This window comes from Melanostigma gelatinosum (genome assembly GCF_949748355.1).
Source record: "Melanostigma gelatinosum genome assembly, chromosome: 16".
Classification (NCBI taxonomy): domain Eukaryota; kingdom Metazoa; phylum Chordata; class Actinopteri; order Perciformes; family Zoarcidae; genus Melanostigma; species Melanostigma gelatinosum.
In genome coordinates this window covers 20,898,864-20,922,435 of record NC_136649.1, presented here as the reverse complement: position 1 = coordinate 20,922,435, position 23,572 = coordinate 20,898,864, and the positions used below count along the sequence as shown (strand labels likewise).

The 23,572-nt window shown below is 41.1% G+C and overlaps 1 protein-coding gene across 1 annotated transcript; it reads right to left on the bottom strand.

Annotated features, from left to right (window-relative positions):
• Positions 1 to 793: 793 nt before the first annotated feature.
• On the bottom strand, positions 794 to 22,336 carry scfd1 (sec1 family domain containing 1). Its single transcript, XM_079286521.1, has 25 exons — positions 22,274 to 22,336; positions 21,545 to 21,615; positions 21,365 to 21,453; positions 21,146 to 21,236; positions 19,239 to 19,361; positions 18,998 to 19,085; positions 18,644 to 18,733; positions 17,617 to 17,672; positions 17,029 to 17,114; positions 16,846 to 16,945; positions 13,841 to 13,980; positions 12,835 to 12,925; positions 12,364 to 12,437; positions 10,497 to 10,578; positions 10,048 to 10,144; positions 9,861 to 9,931; positions 5,036 to 5,115; positions 4,759 to 4,821; positions 3,814 to 3,889; positions 2,910 to 2,963; positions 2,253 to 2,305; positions 2,121 to 2,154; positions 1,623 to 1,688; positions 1,085 to 1,153; positions 794 to 980 (listed from the first exon to the last, which is right to left on the bottom strand). Exons 1-25 carry the CDS (start codon positions 22,302 to 22,304, stop codon positions 957 to 959), a joined length of 1,899 nt encoding a protein of 632 aa, XP_079142647.1. The 5' UTR covers positions 22,305 to 22,336; the 3' UTR covers positions 794 to 956.
• Between the last annotated feature and the right edge of the window lie 1,236 nt (positions 22,337 to 23,572).

Genomic DNA, 23,572 nt, shown 5'->3' with positions numbered 1-23,572 from the left:
CAGCAGCAGCAGCGTCGTTGCCTCCTCCAGGAGCAGAGCTTCTCCTCTCTGGGAGCCGACACCACACTGCTGGAAACCCAGGACGTATTGCTGGACCCGCTGGAGGGAAGGGAGGCACGGGAGAACCAGACCCAGGACTACCACTTTAGTCCACAGGGACCACCAGAATCAACACAAGATAAAAGTTCTTCGCAGTAACATTAAGTTTTAACCTAAATCCAATTTATCATCTCTAAACTACACTTTTACTATTTGAGCTAAATTACATGAATCTAGCGTTTAATTGAAGTTTAGTTAAACTTGTATTCGTTTTCTTCTATCAGGGCCTCGTGGAAATAACATCAGGAGGCCAACCTATGAAGTCACACACACAGATTAAAATGCCACGGTGACATAATCCTCGAATCGATCTCCTTGTTTTTTTTGGGTGTTTGAGCAACATGGCAGCAGAGCTGAACCACACTGAGCCAGGCTGCCTTTAAAGTGATGGATGGTGTGTGTGTGTGTGTGTAGTACCACACACTCGTCCTCTCAGTTGACAGATTTTTCCAGTTCGTCTGCAGGATAAAAACAGTCGAAGGTTAAATGAGGCGGAAAGTTGAAGCGCTTCAAAACGCTTAATGTTAATTTAGTCACCTCTCTGTACAGGTGAAGTTACAGAGCTCACAAACAAACTCCAAAAACATACAAACAGATGAAGAAGAAAGACGTCACGTTGATTCTGAATCACCTGAAATCAGTTCTTCAACCATCTCAGAGAGCTTCGTGGGAAAGACGGAGAAAGAGGCCGAGACTGTTTTTATTTAGCTTTATTAGTGCTGAGTGGAAGAGACAGAAATCACAATGAAGACAGGAAGTGTTTAGTCCATTTTTTTTTTTACAGAAGAGTTTAATACAAAACATCTGGAATAAAGAGGTCAGAGATGGAGAGAGAGATTCACATATCGGTGGAGTCGTCACTTCTGACCGAGCTGGGAGAGCTGTGGAGACAAAGGAAGCGGTCAGAGGTCAGAGGGTGGACCGAGTACAAGACAGGTGAGCGACGGGAGGACGGGTGATGAAGAGGACAGGTGTTGCGTCTCACCTGTTTGGTGAACTGAGCAGCGTTGGAGAGTTCACTGCAGCCATAAACGACCTTCTTTCCCTGTTTGACCTGAAAACAGAGAACAGAGTCTGTGAAGGTAAACAAAACTAATTCACTGAGTCATCAACCTCCAGTTCTTTAAAGAGAAGTCAAAGCTTCATGTGTTAAACCTGCATTCTCTCTAGTGTCCACCAGGGGGCGACTCCTCTGGTTGTATAGAAGTCTATGAGAAAATGACTCTACTTCTCTCTTGATTTATTACCTCAGTAAACATTGTAAACATGAGTTTATGTCTCAATCTCGAGTTTCAAGTCTTCTTCAATACAGCATGATGTTCATTTAGTACATTATGGTCCATTTAGAGTCACACAGACCATAAAGCAGGGGATGCTTTAGGGCGGGGCTACACGGTGATTGACAGGTCGACACCAGAGACGTTGTCTGATCAACTTCATAACAACAGACGTGACACATTTCTAACTAATTGTACACAGAATAATCAGAGTATCTTGCAGTAGTACTAGCAGTACTACAGTACCTTGGCGTAGTCCACCAGGTTCTGGTACTCGATGTAGTTTCCTCCTCCCACCACGAACACGATGGCCTGAAACACATCCACACTGTTACAACAACAACATTACCCATCATGCACTGCAAGTCTGTTTCTCAACCCTGAACCTTTCATGCTCACATTTCTTTCATAACCAAATATTTGTTTTTAATGTTTTATTCATGTTATGTATTTATCTTAAAGAAAGAATTATTGGACATTTTAACAGATATTGAGAGCAGACAAACGATTTAATTATGACTTAATTATGATTTAATTATGACCTTTCAATGTAACGTTTCTGGTTTGTTTTCTATTATTAACGTCTATTAGTTTCACAAAGGTTAGGACATTGTTAACATTTAAATTATTATAATTATTCATTAGTTATGACCGAACAACAGTCGACACTCATCAGGAGATAAACGGTAAAGCTTGTATGTGAAGATGAATTAACTAAATTAAATAATAACTGACTGAACTCACCTCCTGAAACGGGTTCTTGTTCCTTGGAATGGAGCTGAAGAAGAAGAAGAAGAAGAAGAAGAGCCATTACCCAACTCTCTAGAAGTTACTGAGAGTTAAACAAAAGATGATAAAGATGAGTCAGAGTGGTACCTCTCGCTGCCTCGCAGCATCTTTGGGTCAAAGTATCGATAGTCGTCTGTTTCCTGAAAGATCAAAGAGACAAACAGCTGATTCATTTGTTCTGGATCTGAAACGAGCAGCGTCTCTCCAGTTAAAAACACCGTCAGCTGGTTCTGACAGTTTATATGATAAATATGTGAATATACATCATAAAAACTGTCTCCATGGTTTATTTGATGTATACAGACTGAGGCTGCTTGATTACGGCAAGAATCATAATCCCCATCACACACACACACACACTTCTTTCATCTTCCTCCCAGTCCTGTCTCCTCTTCCAGGTTCACAACAACAGGATCTTTGTTGGTCGTCTGTAACTGTAGACACTGAGAAACCTGCACAGTGTGTGTTTCTGTGTGTGTCTTTGTGTGAGTGTGTGTTGGTGATATAATCTCCTCATCACTGTATGTGGGGTATAAAATAGTCTCAACTCATCACAGTTTGCTTGTCTGATTAAAAGCTACAGAGACCAGCTGTTTCATGAACGATGAAACCGTCTGAACCAATGAGCTGAGAGCTAAACGATAAAGTAACACACATACAGAGTAACACCAGACTCCACCGGCTAAATGTTGGTAAAATATGGAATAAATAATAAGACGAGTGAGAGAAGAGAAACAAACTCACAGGGTTGGACTTCATCTCCATCAGGTTGTCCAGGATCCGAGTGACGGGAAGGTTCTGGAACACAGATCATGTGTTTGGGTGTCACATTAAATCAGTACGGAAGCCTTTCTGGTTGTTGTAGTGCTCATTCTGTCCACACGAGGCTGAAGTGCACCACTACCTCATGTTCTTATCTACCTAACGTAACACACAACACATATACGTCGTGTTCTTTTAAACTGGCTTCAGTCTCGTTAAGAGCATGAGGTAGTGGTGCCTCTTGTGGACAGAATGAGTATTACAACAACAAACACTTAATAATGTCACCTGTTTTTAAAGTAGCTGAGAAAACCTTTTTTCACTGAATAGAATCAATGTCAGTTTGAATGACGCTGTATTCAGAAGACTTTCACCGGTTTAATGTGAACACAACAGTGACTTTAGAGTAGCTGGTGGTTCGGTTCGGTTGTAGTTCTATTTGGCTAAAAGACGTCCACAGCGGTTCATCTCTGTGTGCCTCAGACAGACACTTCAAAACACCTGAACTAATAGAAAAGTGAGAATCACAGATTTTGGTGAAGTGACTGAAAACCAGAGTCCATCGAAATCACACCTGTGTAATCTAAGAAAAGATGGGTGAAAAACTACTTTCACCCAACTACTACGAAATATGTTTTTCATTGTATTTTATGAATTTTATGAACGTTAGATGCCTTGAAGAAAGTACATCAGCTATATTTAGGATGTTTACCTTCCTGCTCTCATCAAACACCAGACTTCATTCATAAAAGCAGTGATTTGACCTCAGAACTCAGGAGTTTCTGGTCAGTTAGTTCGTGTGACTCTTTAAAACATCATCAAACATCTAACGAGTCCTTCAGGCTGTGAAGCATCGGAGCCACAAAGTCATCATCAGTTCACTCACATGTTGTTTGAGCACCAGGTTCTTCACTCCCTCCATCACCAGCTGGGAACCACTGTTCATCACTCTGGAGAACAGACTGGGGAGGGGGGGGTGGGGGGGGGGGAGGAGGAGGAGGAGGAGGAGGAGGAGGAGGAGAGGGTTAATCTGGTATTCTGAAGAAAAGTCCTGTTTCGATTGAAAGCGTAAATACACATACAGACATTAAGATATGAATGCTGATATTCCTGTAAACCATCTGCTGATGTCTCTGGCACTACAAAGAGTACCACTAACACTTCCACTACTACTAATACTAATACTACGGCGACTAATATTATACTGTAAAACCTACTAGTTATAGGTGATGACGTGTTTTTAGAGACTCAATTAACGCTTCAGCTAATTTTAACTTTTATTGAATGACCAACAAACACTTCAACTGCTTTCATCCGTCACATTGTGCTCACGTTGACATAAAAAGTACGATACCACGTATTAGTACACAGACCAGACAAAACCATGTGTATATATAATATACATGTATAAATCAGACTATGGTACGTACAATGTCGCAGCCGTATTTATGCTGAGGCGACGTTATTTGAAGGGTTGATGGAGCAGCTACAATGTTAGCATAGCACTAAAGGATCCAAACTCCATTCACAAAACAAGCGTTCTAATAGAAGTGTTGTTGTAAGAAAAGAGCTGAGAAAGCGTGAAGGATAGTAAATGTTAGGATGTAAATGAAGGACTGTTGTGTTAATAAACAGCTAACTGAGTGTTTGTTATTTAAAAGTGATGAAATCTAAATGGGACTAAAACAGACGATATAAAAATAAAAACAACTGATTTCACAAGTCATGAAATAATAAATAAAAACATGAAGGTTTTAAAAATTAAAAAGGGATGTGATCTAAAAATCTACTGTTAAAGACACCGAGTGTGAAACTGTTTTGTTTTTTTTACCCCATGGGTTTGACTCCACTGTTGCCGTAGTTAGCCGGGGTGGCGGCCATCTTGGTAAACGCCCTGGAAAAGATGGGAGGAAACCAGAATGACTCAACACTTTCATTGACGTCAGAAACATGATTTAATTCATTTATAATGAATTCTTCAGAAGTGAGACGACTCGTTACGGTCACCTGCTCTCTTCTAGCTGAGGTTTTATACGACTATGGGACAATCCAGTTGTTTCAGTGGAGAGTCTGGTTCACAAATATAAAAGTTAAAACAACAGACTTACTTCCACTGCTTGATGTAGTTGAGAGGTGAAAGGTCGCAGCCTGCGTCCAACAGAGCCGTCTTATACTGATCCAAGTCAGACTGAAACACAAATCAAGTAACAAGAAGAGATCAAACACTTAAGATCACGATCTGAAAGAGAGAAACTCTTAAAACCACAGCAGCGTCTTAACAAGCTGAATATATGAGACAAGCAGTCCGTCTGTGGAAGAAGAGACACCACGAGCACGACTTATGGTACGTAATGTTTAGCATATTAGCTTGTTAGCATGCTAACATTCACGCTATGTTTACCAAGTCAAATGGAGGAAAAGCTGAGATGTGTATCCGAGTGAAAACCTCTCCGTCCCAAAAGCTGATGTCACTGACTAACGGAGGTGGATTGTTCCGAGTCGTTCTGCAGGTGGAGCAGCAGAACTCTCCTGGAGCCACTGATGACTGCTTCTGAACCTTTGGGGCTAAAGTTCTCTGGTCATGATTGATTGAAATACTTTCTGGAGTTCATGGGAATGAGTGCAAACATTGTCTAAACATGCTAAAGAACTTACTTTTTATTGTCTTATAATATTTTCTTATAGCAGCTGGTATTGTCACTATTATTAATGATGTGTAATAATGTGCTTAGAGCTTGTTAGGAAGTTAAACAGCTCATAATTCATCTCTAATATCTATTTTATATTCATGTGAAAACGTCTCCTTCAAACTACTGGATTAAAACTACATTTTACAGATCACATGTGAACAGATCATGATAACGTTATAATGTACCTTCAGCCAGTACTCATGTTCACTGAGCAGAGCCTGAAGGCATCATAATGTAACTGAAGTGAACCTTCGTTGGTTAGCCGTTAGCGGTGCTGCTAACGTTACTAGCTCTCCTCCTGTTGGTTTAAACACTGATTGGTTGTTTACAATGAAACATTATCAGAGATCAGAGACTAGAAACACATGTTCTACTGAGTCAGTAAAACTTTATTTACACCCTGATGGTTAACGTTAAAACTTAATTTACACTCTGATGGTTAACGTTAAAACTTTATTTACACTCTGATGGTTAACGGTAAAACTTTATTTACACTCTGATGGTTAATGTTAAAACTTTATTTACACTCTGACGGTTAATGACGTTAAAACTTTATTTACACTGTGATGGTTAACGTTAAAACTTTATTTACACTCTGATGGTTAACGTTAAAACTTTATTTACACTGATGGTTAATGACGTTAAAACTTTATTTACACTGTGATGGTTAACGTTAAAACTTTATTTACACTCTGATGGTTAATGACGTTAAAACTTTATTTACCCTGTGATGGTTAACATTAAAACTTTATTTACACTCTGATGGTTAACGTTAATCTGTGTTATTAAACCACTACTCCATCCATTCCACCACTAAGACTGACCTCCTGGTCAATTAGATCTTTAGCAGCAAACTGAAACTAATAACAATCACAGTCGCTGTCACTTCATAAAGGACGGGAGGCATTTTCTGCCAAACCAGACCTGATCCAGGTCTGACCGAGTCTCGGGGAGCATGGTTTCAATCATCTTTGTTCTATCATAACGGCTCATCATGAACCTAGAGCCAAGAAGAAGAAGCACCGTCCAAAACGAGTCCATCGTTTCCAGTGTCATGAGGTTTTTACATCTGTTTAATCCATTTATACCTTCTGCCAAAACCCACGGGAAGAACTGGAGGTCTGTCTTCTGAGACGCAGAGTGACTCTTAGTTTGTTTGATTTCGGGCTGCAACTAACGATTATTTTAATAATCGATTAATCGGGTGATTATTTTTTCGATTAATCGATTAATCGGATAAAAGAAAAACAAACAAAAAAAGCATTAATTTCCAACCCTTTGTTCAAAAACAGAACTGTTTTTCAGAAAGTGCACAAACAGGTTGCTCCTTGAACATCCCTGAGCTGCTAAAGTAATAATTAAAAAACAAAAAAACAAATGGACTAACACAAAAAACATGCATGTGAACAAAAATATGTATATTTTAATTTAAAGGGACCTGAGCTGTCAGAACAATAAATAATTTATAAAAAATAAAGAAAAATACAAATCAGAAAACTTAACAGGATTTGTTTGAACGTCAGAACTTGTTCTCCACACTACACTCACAAACTGAATCATCACCGTGGTGCTCCCGTGCCATATTATGTCGCTTATGCATATCTTGCAATGAACACACTTTTTCAATTTATTAAGTGTGAAATGCTCCCACACCTTGTACGACCATCTAACCAAGCCACACGACCCAAACCACCTAACCACCCACCTAACCATCTAACCAAGCCACACAACCCCAACCACCTAACCAAACCAACCAACCACCTAACCACCCACCTAACCATCTAACCAAGCCACACGACCCAAACCACCTAACCACCCACCTAACCATCTAACCAAGCCACACAACCCCAACCACCTAACCAAACCAACCAACCACCTAACCAAGCCACACGACCCAAACCACCTAACCAAGCCACACAACCCCAACCACCTAACCAACCACCTAACCACCTAACCAAGCCACACAACCCCAACCACCTAACCATCCACCTAACCTAACCAAGCCACACGACCCCAACCACCTAACCATCCACCTAACCTAACCAAGCCACACGACCCAAACCACCTAACCAAACCAACCAACCACCTAACCAAGCCACACGACCCAAACCACCTAACCAAGCCACACAACCCCAACCACCTAACCAACCACCTAACCACCTAACCAAGCCACACAACCCCAACCACCTAACCATCCACCTAACCTAACCAAGCCACACGACCCCAACCACCTAACCAAACCAACCAACCACCTAACCATCTAACCAAGCCACACGACCCCAACCACCTAACCATCCACCTAACCTAACCAAGCCACACAACCCCAACCACCTAACCAAACCAACCAACCACCTAACCATCTAACCAAGCCACACGACCCCAACCACCTAACCATCCACCTAACCTAACCAAGCCACACAACCCCAACCACCTAACCATCTAACCAAGCCACACGACCCCAACCACCTAACCATCCACCTAACCTAACCAAGCCACACAACCCCAACCACCTAACCAAACCAACCACCTAACCATCTAACCAAGCCACACGACCCCAACCACCTAACCATCTAACCAAGCCACACGACCCCAACCACCTAACCAAACCAACCAACCACCTAACCAAGCCACCCAACCCCGACCACGTAACCACCCACCTAACCTAACCAAGCCACACGACCCCAACCACCTAACCACCCACCTAACCTAACCAAGCCACACGACCCCAACCACCTAACCAACCACCTAACCTAACCAAGCCACACGACCCCAACCACCTAACCAACCACCGAACCAAACCAACCAACCACCTAACCATCTAACCAAGCCACACGACCCCAACCACCTAACCAAACCATATTAACTTCCACTGTTACTCTAAAGCTGTTAGAATTGTGGCCTATCTTCTATTTGCAATTAATATGCATTCAATCCAGTTAAATTATTTAAATGAAAATGATAATCTACTCTGGCTAAAGTAATTTATCAAGAGTAAAATAATAGCTGTGATCTATACACACCTCTGCATTACAACCCGCCGAAATTAAGGTACAGGCACCTTAACCCTCTCATTACTTCAGAGTTCTTGGGAGCAACGTGGGACTGTTGGGACTGTTCGTACACTGGCTGTGGTCATTACAGTGAACGGTGTGTACAGTGTGATGAGGACACGTGAGCCCTTGTTGCTGTACTTTATCTCCTTGGAGCAGAGGCTGCATTTAGCATAGCTGGAAATGAAGACGCTGTAGACATCTGACCGCTGATTGGCCAAGACTCGACACATCAACGATGTTTTATTGCGAAGATCACGACATCACCTTTTCCCCTCGTATGACTCTAATCTGAGAAACGCTGGCTGGCCAGTTGAAACCCCCCCCCCCCCCCCCCCCCCCTAAAAAAAAACAACTCTACGGATCTACACGATTCACGTGGATGATGTATTTTTCACTCAAAACGGTGAATTTCACCGAAAAGTGACAGTTTTGCAGGTATGAACCTAACCACGCAACCAACCAACCACCTACCCAACCAACCACCTAACCAACCCAAACCACCCATCCACCTAACTAATCAACCAACCTACTGCCCAACCAACCAACCAATGCTCTTTGTGTTTAAAGGTGAACTTCTCCTGAAGGTCTTTCACAGATGAGGCTCAGCTTTAAGAGAACAATTGAGACACAAGAGCCAAGTGGCTCCGGTTGTGGTTCAGTCACTGGTTTCCGTGACTCACACTGGTCTGTGGTCCCAGTTCATTACACAATGACAGCTCCAGTAAACCACTTCTGAACACATTCGCCACAGCAGCGGTTTGGACACACTCACATTGTTGGAGAATACAAAGCGGAACTGATTTGAAATGAAAACACGTTCCTCATCATAACGAAAAGAAGCTGTACTTTTACTCAGTGATATTAGTTATACTGTTTACTGTAGTTATATATGTAACTACAATTTTGAGGTACTCTGAGTATTTCCACTGTGTACCATACACTTCTACTCCAATACATTCGTTTGATAACTTCAGTTAATTTGCATATTGAGATAATTAATACTGAATATAAATCAAAGTATGCTTTATATTATTGTCCACCATGATCTGGGTGAATACTGGATTCTGATTGGCTGCAGGGTGTTTCTTCATTTGTGTGTGTGTGTGTGTGTGTGTGTGTGTGTGTGTGTGTGTGTGTGTGTGTGTGTGTGTGTGTGTGTGTGTGTGTGTGTGTGTGTGTGTGTGTGATACCTCTGAAGGAACCTGCTGAGCAGTGATGTAGTAGATGAGGAAAAGTCTCATTTTGTCTTCGGGGGTTCCGGCTGATAAACGCAAACATTTAAAGACACTTTAATTTGTTATTTTACTGAAATTAAATACATTTAATGTATACATTTTATAAATTAAATAAAGTACAAGACTGTGTGTGTGTGTGTACCGTCGGGGTCACTGATGATGTCCAGCAGAGATTTGTCTAAAGTTGACTTGCTCATCAGTTTCTCTTCGTACTCAAAGTAAACGTCCAGTTTACGACTCTGAAGACACAAACAGCATCAAGTTACTGTATAAACTGTGTACTAATACTACTGTATAAACTGTGTACTAATACTACTGTATAAACTGTGAAATAATACTACTGTATAAACTGTGTGCTAATACTGCTTTATAATCTGTACTAATACTGCTGTATATAATGTGTACAAATACTGCTGTATACGTCGTGTACTAGTACTGCTGTATACATCGTGTACTAGTACTGCTGTATACATCGTGTACTAGTACTGCTGTATACATCCTGTACTAGTACTGCTGGAACTGGCTGAGGTCAGTAATGATGAACCCATGTGATGGAATGGAGCCGTGTGATTGGTCGGCAGCGTGTGGTACCTTGATGTGGTCGAGGACGGCCGTGGCCACGTTGGTGTGCAGGTCGATCAGCCTCTTCTTCTCCAGCAGCTCAGGCAGAGAGCTGCAACACAAGAGCAACTTCTAACAAACACCTCAACACTTTCATCTGGAGTCAAAATCTACGGAAGCCCAGAGAGGATAGAATATGAATTCTGTTGATCCATTTCCTTAGTCTGATCTAAATAGTTTTCTTTTCTGTGTTTATGTCTTAAGAACAGGTGAAAAAAAGGGTTTTGTCAGGATAAAGTATTTTATCCATCTGTGAAACAGTTGTTGTTGTTGTAATACTCATTTTGGCCACAAGAGGCAGAAGTGAAACAGGCATTGGGTTTCAGCTCCTTCAAACAATCGCTAAAACTACACCTTTCATAGCTAAAATAAAACGTTATCGGTCCTTGAACACATCATGTGTGATGAGGGCTTCAGTCAGAAATGAAGCTTAAAATCATATTTCATCAAAAACATTGTATTCTTCATGTTCTCATTATAAATCTCTCCACTAATAAAGCGTTCACTTTAACCACATTGTGTAAAAACATTAAATTGTGAGCTCCTCAGTGAAACTATCAAGTCATGATTGATTCATTGGAGACCAACAGTCATGTGACAACAAATCAGAGAAACTCTGAAGACTGAACTTCAGGAAGTGAACACAGAGCAGAGAGGAGAGAGGAGAAAGGAGAGGAGAGGAGAGAGGAGAGCGTTTTTTCTTTTTAAGGATTGATGTCATTATAACTCTTATTCTACACTAAAGACATGTTCTAGTTCTCTATACTTCTAGTCCTGATGGTTCTGTTTCTATAGAGGAGCAGGACTTTTATTTTGAAGGGAAAATCAAGACCACAGAGAGAAATGTGACAGGAGCCAAAAAAATGCCCCAAAACAGCCTGCGGTTCAGAGGAGAGAAAAGTATTTAGATCACTTAGAAATTGATCCCAGGGCCACGATAAGAAAACTCCAACACGTCACCACAAACACATCTGTAAATCCCTTTTTACAGTTAAATTTAATTCTTTGAGCAGCAGGTTGTTTTGAGTCTCTGTCACAGTTTCATGGTTACAGATGTTGTGATGGTGGAAAACAAAAACAAATTTTCCCTGGCTCTGTGCTCATCTGTCCTTATTGATGAACCTGAGAAGGTTTACACTGAAGGGGGAAATTAAGTAAAAAAAAAAAAAAAAGAGGGATTCTCAGGCACAGCGTGGTCTGATGGATTTTTGTTTGGGGATTTGTTGAAGGGAAACTTACTGGAAGTCACTTCTCCACAAAAACAGTTATTCAATGTTATTATTTTAACAGGCTGTTCAAAGAGGAAATAAAGTAATTCTCTCTGCACAGCTTTAAGACCTGATTTGACTTTCAACAGCAGTTTTTATGTTTCTCATAAAAATATCTGTCTGTTCCTTTGGCCCTATAAAAATTGATCTTGGTAGTTGTATAAAAGAAACTAAAGATTGTAAAGGTTCTGCTGAATGAAGTCAAAGCTTCATGTGTTAAAGCTGCATTCTCTCTACTGTCCACCAGGGGGCGACTCCTCTGGTTGTATAGAAGTCTATGAGAAAATGACTACTTCTCTCTTGATTTATTACCTCAGTAAACATTGTAAACATGAGTTTATGGTCTCAATCTCTAGTTTCAAGTCTTCTTCAACACAGCATGATGTTCATTTAGTACATTGTGGTCCATTTAGAGTCAAATAGACTATAAAGCAGGGGATGCTTTTGGGCGGGGCTACACGGTGATTGACAGGTCTCTACCAGAGACGTATAGAGAGTATGTTCTCTTTACAGACATGTAAGTGTAATCGAATGGTAAAATAACTCAACTACTCTGTGGTGATCAGTACCTGACAGCAGAGGTGAGTTTGGCTGTGTTGTCTGACAGCATGCTGATGGCTCCTTCATCTTCTCCCTCTAAACCCTGCAGACACAAAACAACATGAGCAAACAATACCGAACTGGGATCAACTGGAACCAACTTGACGAGTTGGACTCAGGGACTAAAAAGTGACCCCTAGGACTGAAAAGCTCTTGAGGGTTTAAATATCACCTTTAGAGACTTGGACATTGTCTTGATGACTTGGACATGACTTCAGGGACTCTGAAAAGCTCTTGAGGGTTTAAATATCACCTTTAAAGACTTGGACACATTAACTCTGGGACTTGAACCTGACTTCACTGACTCGGATGTCAACATTGAACCCTGAAAACGACCGATTTGTGACTCAAATGTGACCTCTGACTTGGACTTGAGGTTCGACTTGTTAACTACAAGCCATTTGTTGACCACATTGACTACCATGATGTGTGCGTCTCACCATGATGCACTTCAGGCGTTTGACCTCGTCCTCCTGGGCTCTGTAAGTGTCCAGCTCCTCCTGGACCGACTCCGCCACCTCTGGGAATGGACTGAAACACAACAAGACCAAACCAATAAATGAGCTTCTGACTTTAAAAACATGCATCAACAACAAAACCTGAAGGGTTTGTCCCAAACATCAACACTCCGGTTGGACAAAAGAGTTCGTCAAGTACAATAAGATATCATCAGCATATAGATTTCACTTATGATGTTGTTAGCTGCACTTAATGCCTATTATGAGATAATTGTGTCTTTTTGTATGTAGAATGATCTTCATGTGTGTTGATTAATCACAACTACACAAATTAGAAATGTTTCAGGGTGCGAGAATTGTTGATCGAATGTCAAACTGAGCATGAGGTGAAGACAAATTTTCAATATTGTCCTGATCCGAAAGGGACCCGCAGACAGTCAGACCTTTTTCAAATAGACACAAGAACAATCAGACCAAATCCAAAATGGGGTGGAGCCAAACAGACCCTAACCCCAGACCCAGAGAACCTACTCAAGAGGGAACTGAACCCACATTGGTGCCAAGCCGGTACCATCCTACATGAACTGAAATAGAGCATTTGTGTTATCAATAACTAACCAACCAGAAACTAATACGAATTATATTTAATAATAGTCATGATGGCTAATGTTAGCCACCTGTAAATCCAGACCTTTATAGCCTTTATACTTGTTACTCTGTTTGAAAATTAACTAAATTAGCATTTTCCCTTTGTTTGGCTAACGTTAGTCAGCAACATCTCTGCAGCGGCGTCCTACATTAATATGGAGATAAGACAGTCAACGCTGGTAAGAAATAATCATTGTCAAGGTGTGAATTAAAAAAAAAAAAAACTTAAATGTACTCAAGGACGTGAATGTCAGCAGAAACATTTTTATTTGGGTTTCTGAAAGACTGCCGGATGAACTGATAAGGACCCAATGATTAAAGCCTCATTTAAAGAACTCACCTGCCCTTATGTTTCTGCCAGAACTTGTCGGCAGCAGTCAGGTCATAGGTCTTTCTGTTCTTCTTCTTTGGTCTGGCGCCGGCGGGAGATGGCTCCGCCCCCATCCCCTCCTCCATCACCACCCTGTTCAGCTGGTAATCCTACAAAACACACACACACTTCCATAAAGGTTGGCTGTAGTGCAGCTGATGCCCCTCTCTGTGTTATTACTTGTTTTTCCTGCATTTAATGACCTAAATCTGCTCTTTAAGTCTTCTTAAACGCACTGAATCCAAAGTAAAAAGACACTTCAGTTTACGGCCCTAAAGTCCTGGAGGAGATCCTCAGACACCTAATGAAAATAAAAACAGATCCGACACCAACAGATTCAAGCCCAGAGAGCGCTGCAGTGTGCAGGATATCTGGGACGAGGTCCAGACCGAAGACACCCAAGTGGATCAAAATATCACTGTTATCATGGGAACAGACCAGGGATGAGAGCCCTGCTGGGAAGTAGACGGGTGAGCTCAGACTCTGGACTAGTTTATAGGAGAGAGAAAGAGAGAGACAGAAAGCTGGCATAAAGGGGCCACAACAGAAACCAGATCAGGGTCTGGATTCTGGACCAGACATTAAAAACTAAATTAAAAAAAGATGGCGGAGAGTTATGTCACCCGTTTCCAAAACATCTTCAATTTTAAGTTTTATTTTCATGACTCTGATGCAGCAACACGTTTCTCTCTACGACTGGTTCATGTATGTTGATGTAAATGGTGATGTAAATATTCACATACATACATACATACATACATACATACATGTTCGGTACGATACAGTGGAGCCACGGTTCGGTACGTTTCGGTACAGTAGAAAACTATAAATGCCAGAGAAATGTACTTGATTTTAAAATATATTTATTCATTAAAACTAACAAACTTATTCTTTGACTTTGAACAATGATGGAACTATACCTGAGTGACTCAGCTTCAGTCACTGATGTTAAAACCCACAAACCAAGCCAGAAATCTAGGTGTAGTTATGGATTCAGACCTCAACCTGAACAGCCATATCAAGACAATTACAAAATCAGCCTTCTATCACCTGAAGAATATATCAAGGATTAGAGGACTTATGTCTCAACAGGATTTGGAAAAACTTGTCCACGCATTTATCTTCAGCAGACTGGACTACTGTAACGGTGTGTTTACAGGTCTCTGTAAAAAGTCCGTCAGAAAGCTGCAGCTGATTCAGAACGCTGCAGCTCGAGTCCTCACTAAGACCAGGAGGGTGGATCACATCACTCCAGTTCTGAGGTCTTTGCACTGGCTTCCTGTCCAACAAAGAATTGACTTTAAAATCCTGCTGTTGGTTTACAAAGCACTGAATGGTTTAGGGCCAAAATACATCTGTGATCTGCTGCTACCTTATGAACCATCCCGACCCCTCAGGTCGTCTGGGACCGGTCTACTTTCTGTTCCCAGAGTCAGAACTAAACATGGAGAAGCAGCGTTCAGTTTTTCTGCTCCACATATCTGGAACAAAGTCCCAGAAAGCTGCAGGTCTGCTGAGACCCTCAGCTCATTTAAATCAAGATTGAAGACTTTTCTGTTTGCTGCTGCCTTTAATTGAACCACATTCAATTAATATATCAATCAATTTCCTGCATTTCTGCATTTTACTGCTGAATTTTATTTCTTACACCGTTTCTTTAATTGTTTTTAAATCTCCTTTTCTTTTGCCTTATGTTTTGATGCTTTTAATGGTTTTATGTGAAGCACTTTGAATTACCTTGTTGTTGAAATGTGCTGTACAAATAAACTTGCCTTGCCTATATACAAATATTTACACCAATATGTAAATTTTCTTATGTATATTGATGTAAATATTCTCATGGATATTGATATAAATATTCTCATGTATATTGATGTAAATATTCTGATGTATATTGATGTAAATATTCTTATGTATCAGAGGAGACTTGGTACCAGCAGATATCAGTCATAAATAACCTGGATCAAGGCCCAAAAACAAATATAATGTGTGGCTCCTGATGACATATATTTGTTTATGTCGTGCATCATATCGATGTTTTAGCGTCTCAAACATTGGTAATAGTCAGTAGAATTACTAACCAGCTGAATTTTGTTCCTCTGAAGGACAATTTGTCCTGAAAGATGAAAGAATAAAACCTTGATGTGGATTAAATTACAGATGTGTCTGGTGTGAAGTGTTGGAAACATTTGTGATAAACTAAGAACACAACTCAACACATTTAACACAGGCCTGCTCGTTTATAGACGTTTTAATGAGGAAACGTTACATATTATTAAACCTTTAACTTTGCCGGATTTACTCTGCTGGTGCCAGTAAGAGTGTGTGTGTCAGAGACTGATGACGTGTTACGTAACACATCCATGTGGCTCCAAATTCCAGTGCTGTCATCAGTAACCTCAGCAGCTGACAGCGCTCTGGCTCTACATGTGGGTGTGTGTGAGAGAGAGTGTGTGTGAGTGTGTGTGTGTACCTTTGAAGATCCCTGACACCCACACACACACACACACACACACACACACACACACACACACACACACACACGTGTGTGTAAACGAAGGGTTCTGCTCTTTAAACTCCAAACAGGAGCAGCTGCTGCTTTGTTTGTGTTAAATGTATTTAAAGAGGAACTGGTCAATGTTTCCGTCTCAGTTTTCTAAAATAAAGTCAAAATAAATCTTCATGTTGAACTCTAACCAGCTGTGAGTGGGTCTCCTAATGAGTACTCACGAATGCACCACATGTGGATTAATCCGCCGCAGAAAATAGACCCCAAAGTCTCCATTTCCTCCTGTTTGTTTGATTAAAAACTACAAAGACCAGCTGTATTAGGTTTGCAGTAGGAACCAATGGGATTGGGGCTGAGAGACACAGACAGGAAGTCAGACAGATAAACTAAATGTGAGTCAGTGTTTGTAAAAACCCTTTGGTCGTCGTTATTTATAACATTTTAATGTGTATGATTGACAGCTCACCAGGACGTCGTGGATCAGCGCCTGATAGGTCCAAGTGTGGTGGAGGGGCGTGGCCATGTCCACGTTACGGTCGGCCAGGACGAACAGAGGCCTCTGGAAACTGGAGAGGAGAATCATTACATCACCACACAGAGCACTGCACTATGGGAAGTGGAGTTTCCCCATGACCCCCACACTGTTTACCTGAACTGTCCGGCGGCCATGTTGTCTCCGGTGAAGAGACTGTTTCTGGCGTCCCGCAGGTTCTCACGGAGCTTCTTGTCCAACTTCTACAACACACAGAACCACGGTCAGAAGAACAAATAAATATAAATAATAGATATTATATTAAAATAGATATTATAATATATTATTTATATATACATTATCATATATGTTATGATATATATAGATAGTAAAGTTTCTGAAAATTGTATTGATAAACTGTTCATTAGAAAGGAAGATCTTTAAATGAAGTAGCAGATAAAATGAAGGCGCTTCATCATATTGACGCCATTTTACCATAAATTAGTAATGGAATACATTTTAAAGCTAAAGTGTTATAAAGGGAACGTAAATATCATCACATCACCAAACAACAACAATAAGATCAATAAGTTATATATCAAAACATTTGGAGGAAGTAGTACTTTATTACATTTCCTAGTTTAAACGGAACGTCAGTTTGGTGGAGACAAAGGTGTAAAAACTACAAACATGTCTGCTTGTATCAGAGTTTTTGTTCCGACATCATTGAACCAATCAGATCGACTGAGGCCAGCGTGAACTCACCACGGCGACCATCTCTGCTGCGTTTCCACGGGGACAACGAATGATCGGCACTGCACCTGAAGAAGAAACAAGACAACAACAACAACCCTTTGAATACAGTCATATCATCCATAAACCTGTAGAAGAAGAAACAAGACAACAACCCTTTAAATACATTCATATCAATCATAAACCTGTAGAAGAAGAAAGACTTTAAACCAGGAGAATCAGTGTGACAGTGAGGTAACACCTCCCCCTGGTGGACAGAAACTACACTGAGAAAAGGTTAATTCCTGCCTGAGATAAGTTAGTTTGTTCTTTATGAAACCTGATGATGTGTTATGTCTTTGTGGTAGAAAGCTGCTCTAATCTAAACATAGACTTAAATCATAGTTCAATCATTTGTTCAATAACTCAAAAGGGTTAAATAGAGAAATCAGGGTGCTTCTTTATTCATCACCAAACTCTAATCACCCAGAGAGACACGAACTCCCCCAGAGAGACTCTAGCTCACCCAGAGAGACTCTAACTCCCCCAGAGAGACGAACTCCCCCAGAGAGACTCTAACTCACCCAGAGAGACTAACTCACCCAGAGAGACGAACTCCCCCAGAGAGACTCTAACTCCCCCAGAGAGACTCTAACTCACCCAGAGAGACTAACTCACCCAGAGAGACACTAACTCACCCAGAGAGACTCTAACTCACCCAGAGAGACTAACTCACCCAGCGAGACACTAACTCACCCAGAGAGACTCTAACTCACCCAGAGACTCTAACTCACTCAGAGAGACTCTAACTCACCCAGAGACTCTAACTCACTCAGAGAGACTCTAACTCACCCAGAGAGACTAACTCACCCAGAGAGACTAACTCACCCAGAGAGACTAACTCACCCAGAGAGACTCTAACTCACCCAGAGAGACTAACTCACCCAGAGAGACTAACTCACCCAGAGAGACTCTAACTCACCCAGAGAGACTCTCACTCACCCAGAGAGACTCTCACTCACCCAGAGAGACTCTCACTCACCCAGAGAGACTAACTCACCCAGAGTGACGAAGAAACAGAACAGACTGTCCACGATGGTGTCCATGATGGCCTCCATGTCCGTGTCCTTGAGGTCTGCTCTGTTGATGGCTGCAGGGGAGACATGCAGGTCAGAAACAAAGGTGAGACAAGTAAGTGAGACTGAGGAGACGGACTAATGTTGTCTGTAGTTTGTTTGGGTTCAACTGGATTCAAATGGACCAATCGGGAGCCATTCAGGAGTAAAGAAAGGGTCACATGACTCAGGCGCAGCTTGTTTATTGGACAGAGTTGTAGTAATGTTTGAATAATGGCTTTTTATTCCACCTCACTCTACCCATAATCCTTTGTGTTTTGGAGCTGTGTGTGTGTTACCATGGTAGGAGATGAGCTCCTTGTTTAGATGGCAGAGGGTAAACATGTCGTCTTCCAGAGTGATGAAGTTCAGGTACTGATCATACACCTGAGACACAAACACACACAATTCATAGACATAAATATAGTTGTGATCTCTAACTCTGAGGATCTCTGGCACTCCAACATGATAATAATAATAATGATAATAATACTCTGATGGTGTCAGATAATACAGAGTAACCATGCTAACCATGCTAACCTTGGTGACTTGTGCGACAGCGTTAGCGGCCAGAGCAGCGCTGGCGACGTCCTCCAGTTTACTTCTGCTGATGGCCGAGATGAAGTTGAGGAAGTAGGACTCGTACAGCTGGTTCCTCAGGTCCTGAACCAAAAATAAATCATTATTATTAATTTCAATTGATTGTCACTAATTCACCTCTGTAGCCTTCTGCTAACGACGTCTTTCAGGCTTCTGATTGGCCACAAATCTTCACCTTCTTCTTTGCGTGATTGGCCGACATGGCTTTCGAGCAGGGGTTCTTAACCTTTTTGACCTCGGGGCCCAACTTTTCAAGTACAAAGTGTCCCGGGGCCCATTCAAATATGAACACCATTAGTTTAACCAATTGATCTCACTCTTGGTTTGATTTGTATTCAATAACTATATTGTTACCCGTTTACCCTATTTTGGAGCAAAACCGCCTAAAATGACATACCCAAATTGAAATGGCTGTAGCTTCTGAACCGCTCTGACTATATGCATCAAAAGTGTCAGAACACCTGCAGGTCATACAGAAACAGAGCAGTGGGCCTTTGGAGTCAGTAAAAATAAAAAAGTATCTTTCAGTATAAATAACTGTCTGTGGCTGTATCTGTACAGGTAAAGGACAGTATAGGGCTGTAACTACACTATCAGTGAACAACTGCCTCACATGTGAAGAAGATTGGACAAAGTATGACCATTCTACAGTGTTTCTTCCATGAAGAGATCCAGGCGGAGCTCTAAAAGGATATTTGGAGACCCAAATGGACACATGGTAACCAAATGATATTCTGACACACTAAAGGTGTTTCTCCCTTTATATTTTGATATTATATTATTTTCCTTTTATTTTTAGCCTTTGCAAATTGCAAAAACTAAGTATATATGGTCGAAGACGTGGTGTGTGAGTAGCGGACTTGCTGTGCGTGCTGTGCATACAAAACAAGAAGCCCAACAGGCTTTCCCACGAACGTTGGATGTTTCATCGCTTGGTGTCGCTTTATTGTTGAAGGCTCCAGTGCTTCGTTTGATAGCATTAGCCCACATTCCACACACTGAGCCCTCGGCTCTGCCTCGTTGCCTCCGTTCACAAAGCCGTACTTAAGAAAGTCAGGATTGTACTCGCGCACACATTTAGACTTTTGGGGTGGTATCGCACCACTGTCTTCTTCATTTTTTCTTTTTAAAAACATATCCATAACTTTCGCTACAGGCTAGCGGCTAGCTGAGTGTCGTCTTCTGCTTATTGGAGCTTGTTAAACAACTGACTGATGCAAAACTTAAATAAAAAACTTTTTGCAGCCCTCTAGGTGGCAGATTGCACCTAACTAAATATCCCTCAGCTAAGCCCCTCCCCTTTTACAAACTATGGTGGCCTTCAGGTAGAGAGAGGACGTTAGTACTACTATGAGCTGCTCTTATCAATACTCTTCTCTTATTCATGATAAAATTATTGTTTTTAAAAAGATTTATAGAATTTTAAAAACAAATAAATTCAGAACAGGATGAGAATTTATATTTAAAATATATGTAAATATTGTTAATGGAGCAGCAACAGTTATGTTTAAAACTATAAAGTAATTTTATGAAGTCTTTAATATTCACTGCTGGTTGATTTGTCGCAGAAAAAAAAAAGTTTTTCATGATGTTCTTGTGCCTGTAGTGAGAAGGACAGGTTAGACAGACAGGTGAGACACGCAAGTGAGACAGACAGATGAGACACGCAGGTGAGACATGCAGGTGAGACAGACAGGTGAGACACGCGGGTGAGATACGCAAGTGAGACACGCAAGTGAGACACGCAGATGAGACAGACAGATGAGACATGCAGGTGAGACAGACAGATGAGACATGCAAGTGAGACACGTAAGTGAGACAGAATAATTGCGTCTGTCTGTGTGTACCTGGCATATCCTGTCGATATTCTCCTCTGTGGGCATGATGAAGTAGATGGCTGGAACATCTGGGATCGGATCTCTGTCCGAGTGAAGCAGACTGAAAAGAATAAAACACACAAAGTAAATGTCATACTTAAACCTACAAACAAGCTTTTCTATCTTTGTGAGGACCGAGCTGATGAAGAGATTTAACTTGGTGTTATTGTGAACAGGTGAGTCTCTTACAGGTGCAGCGTGATGCCCATGTCTCTCAGCTCTTTGACGGACAGCAGAGGGGAGATGATGTCCTGACCAAACCTGTCGTATATCAACACCTGAACACACACACATAGTAATAACTTACTACTCTAAAATAAAAAGTTGAACTACATAGTACTTAACTTAATGAGACAGAGCGTTTGTTACCTTCCATACTGGCTCAGCTGCTGTGTTCTTCAGTGGAGGAGCGTTGAAGTTCAACATCCGCTTCAGAGCGACTGTAGAAACAGAGAAACACAACATGTGGATGAACTACTGATCCTTCAGAGGGTCCTCATGTTATCTACGAGAAACTATCTCTGTCCTGTGTTCACCATGTCCCCTCTGTGCTGTGTGTTCCATCTGTCCCGTGTGTTCCCTCTTCCCTCAGCCCTATGAGTGTCCTCTGTCCTATTTTCCCTCAGCCCTATGTTCCCTATGTCCCTCAGCACCCTGTGTTGTATAACGACAGTAAATTAACCTTGACCTCACTGACAGTCCTGTAGTCCTGACTCAGTTAGTTTTACATCTGAAGACACTACGCTGAATGATTTCTTCACCGTAGAAACAGGCTAGCTTCACCTAGCTAGCAAGCTAACAGTAGCGTTAGCTAACAAGCTACGCTGCTGGTTAACCCGTCATTTAACTATATGACAGTTTAGTGAGTTCATTAATATGAATGTCAAAGAGACGTTTGAGGAGATGAAATCAGTGTATCTGCTCAACGAGCGGCACCTTAAAGCTAGCTTTAGCTGGTTAGCTTTAGCTACAGTCCCGGATCAACCTCTTCCGGTCTGACTCTCTGTGGGTCGTTTAAACTCTCCGCCAGCGGTTACCCTCGCTGTCGACCGCTGAAAAATAACCATTAAATGAAGAATAATATCAGTTTGAACCAACCTCTCTGCTTCTCCCGGACGGACGCCGCCATGTTGGATGTTGTTGGTGGTGACAGAGCGCCTGATGACGTGGCAAGCGAGGCAAAGAGGAGAGAAATGTAATGAGTTCTCACTCTGCCGGTTTCTCCAGAGACAAACAATAAGGAAATAAGCACAGAGGTCTCACTCTGCTGGTTTAAACATGGACAAACAACTGATTTAACTTTCTTGACTCGACTTTATACTTTCACATATTATGAGTTCTAAAATGATTACGCATTATTATCAATTTAACTACAAAACAGTTTATTAAGTTGTTTATATTACCACTATTCTGACATTAATCATCATCACGTGTGCAGCAAGATGCTGGAGATGTTCTACCAGTCTGTTGTGGCCAGTGCACTTTACGTCACCGTGGTCTGCTGGGGGAGCAGCATTGGAGCCGGTGACACCAACAGACTTAAACTAGTTAAGAAGGCCGGCTCCATCATTGGCTGCAAACAAGACAATCTGGAAGAGGTGGTGGAGAGGAGGACACTGAAGAAACTATTATCCATACTGGATAACCCGGACCACCCTCTCCACCGCCTCCTGCAGGGACAGCGGAGCACTTTCTCCACCAGACTGATGCAGCTCCGCTGTCACAAGGACAGATACAGGAGAACATTCCTGCCTTCTGCAATACGACTTTACAATAACACAGCTCTGGCCAGATCATCCTCCATATAACTACACACTGCTCACTGTTGTTTGCTGGGGTTGACTTTTGCACTACTGTTCTTCACCTAGTCAGATCATTTAACACTATTCTATTTCATTGTATATACTGTGCATTTTTGTTGTTTTATCTTATATGTTCTATCTTCTGATATTTAATTTGTCATACTCTGTTATTCTATTGTGCAGTTTTTAATACTTAATATTTTTGGTTACTTTGCTAATTGGTGTGTCTTGCTGCTGTAACACAAATTTCCCCCTGGGGATAAATAAAGTACATATCTATCTATTAATCATCAATAATGATATATATATATAAAATATAATGCATACAAATATATATATATATGTATTGTATTTTACATGTAGACTACCGGTATTTTCACAGTGCAGGAAATAATCTGAAAATTTCATGTACATATTTTTTATTATATTTTGATCGTCAATTAGTTTTTTTGACTGTTTATTGTTATGCACTAAAACACTGAAGCGAATTCCTCGTGTGCTTCAAGTCATTTATTATCTTTTCCACTTCAGATATGTATAAAAAGAAAAACATGCAGGTTGTTGGATATTTTAACAAATTCTGATTTTATTTGCT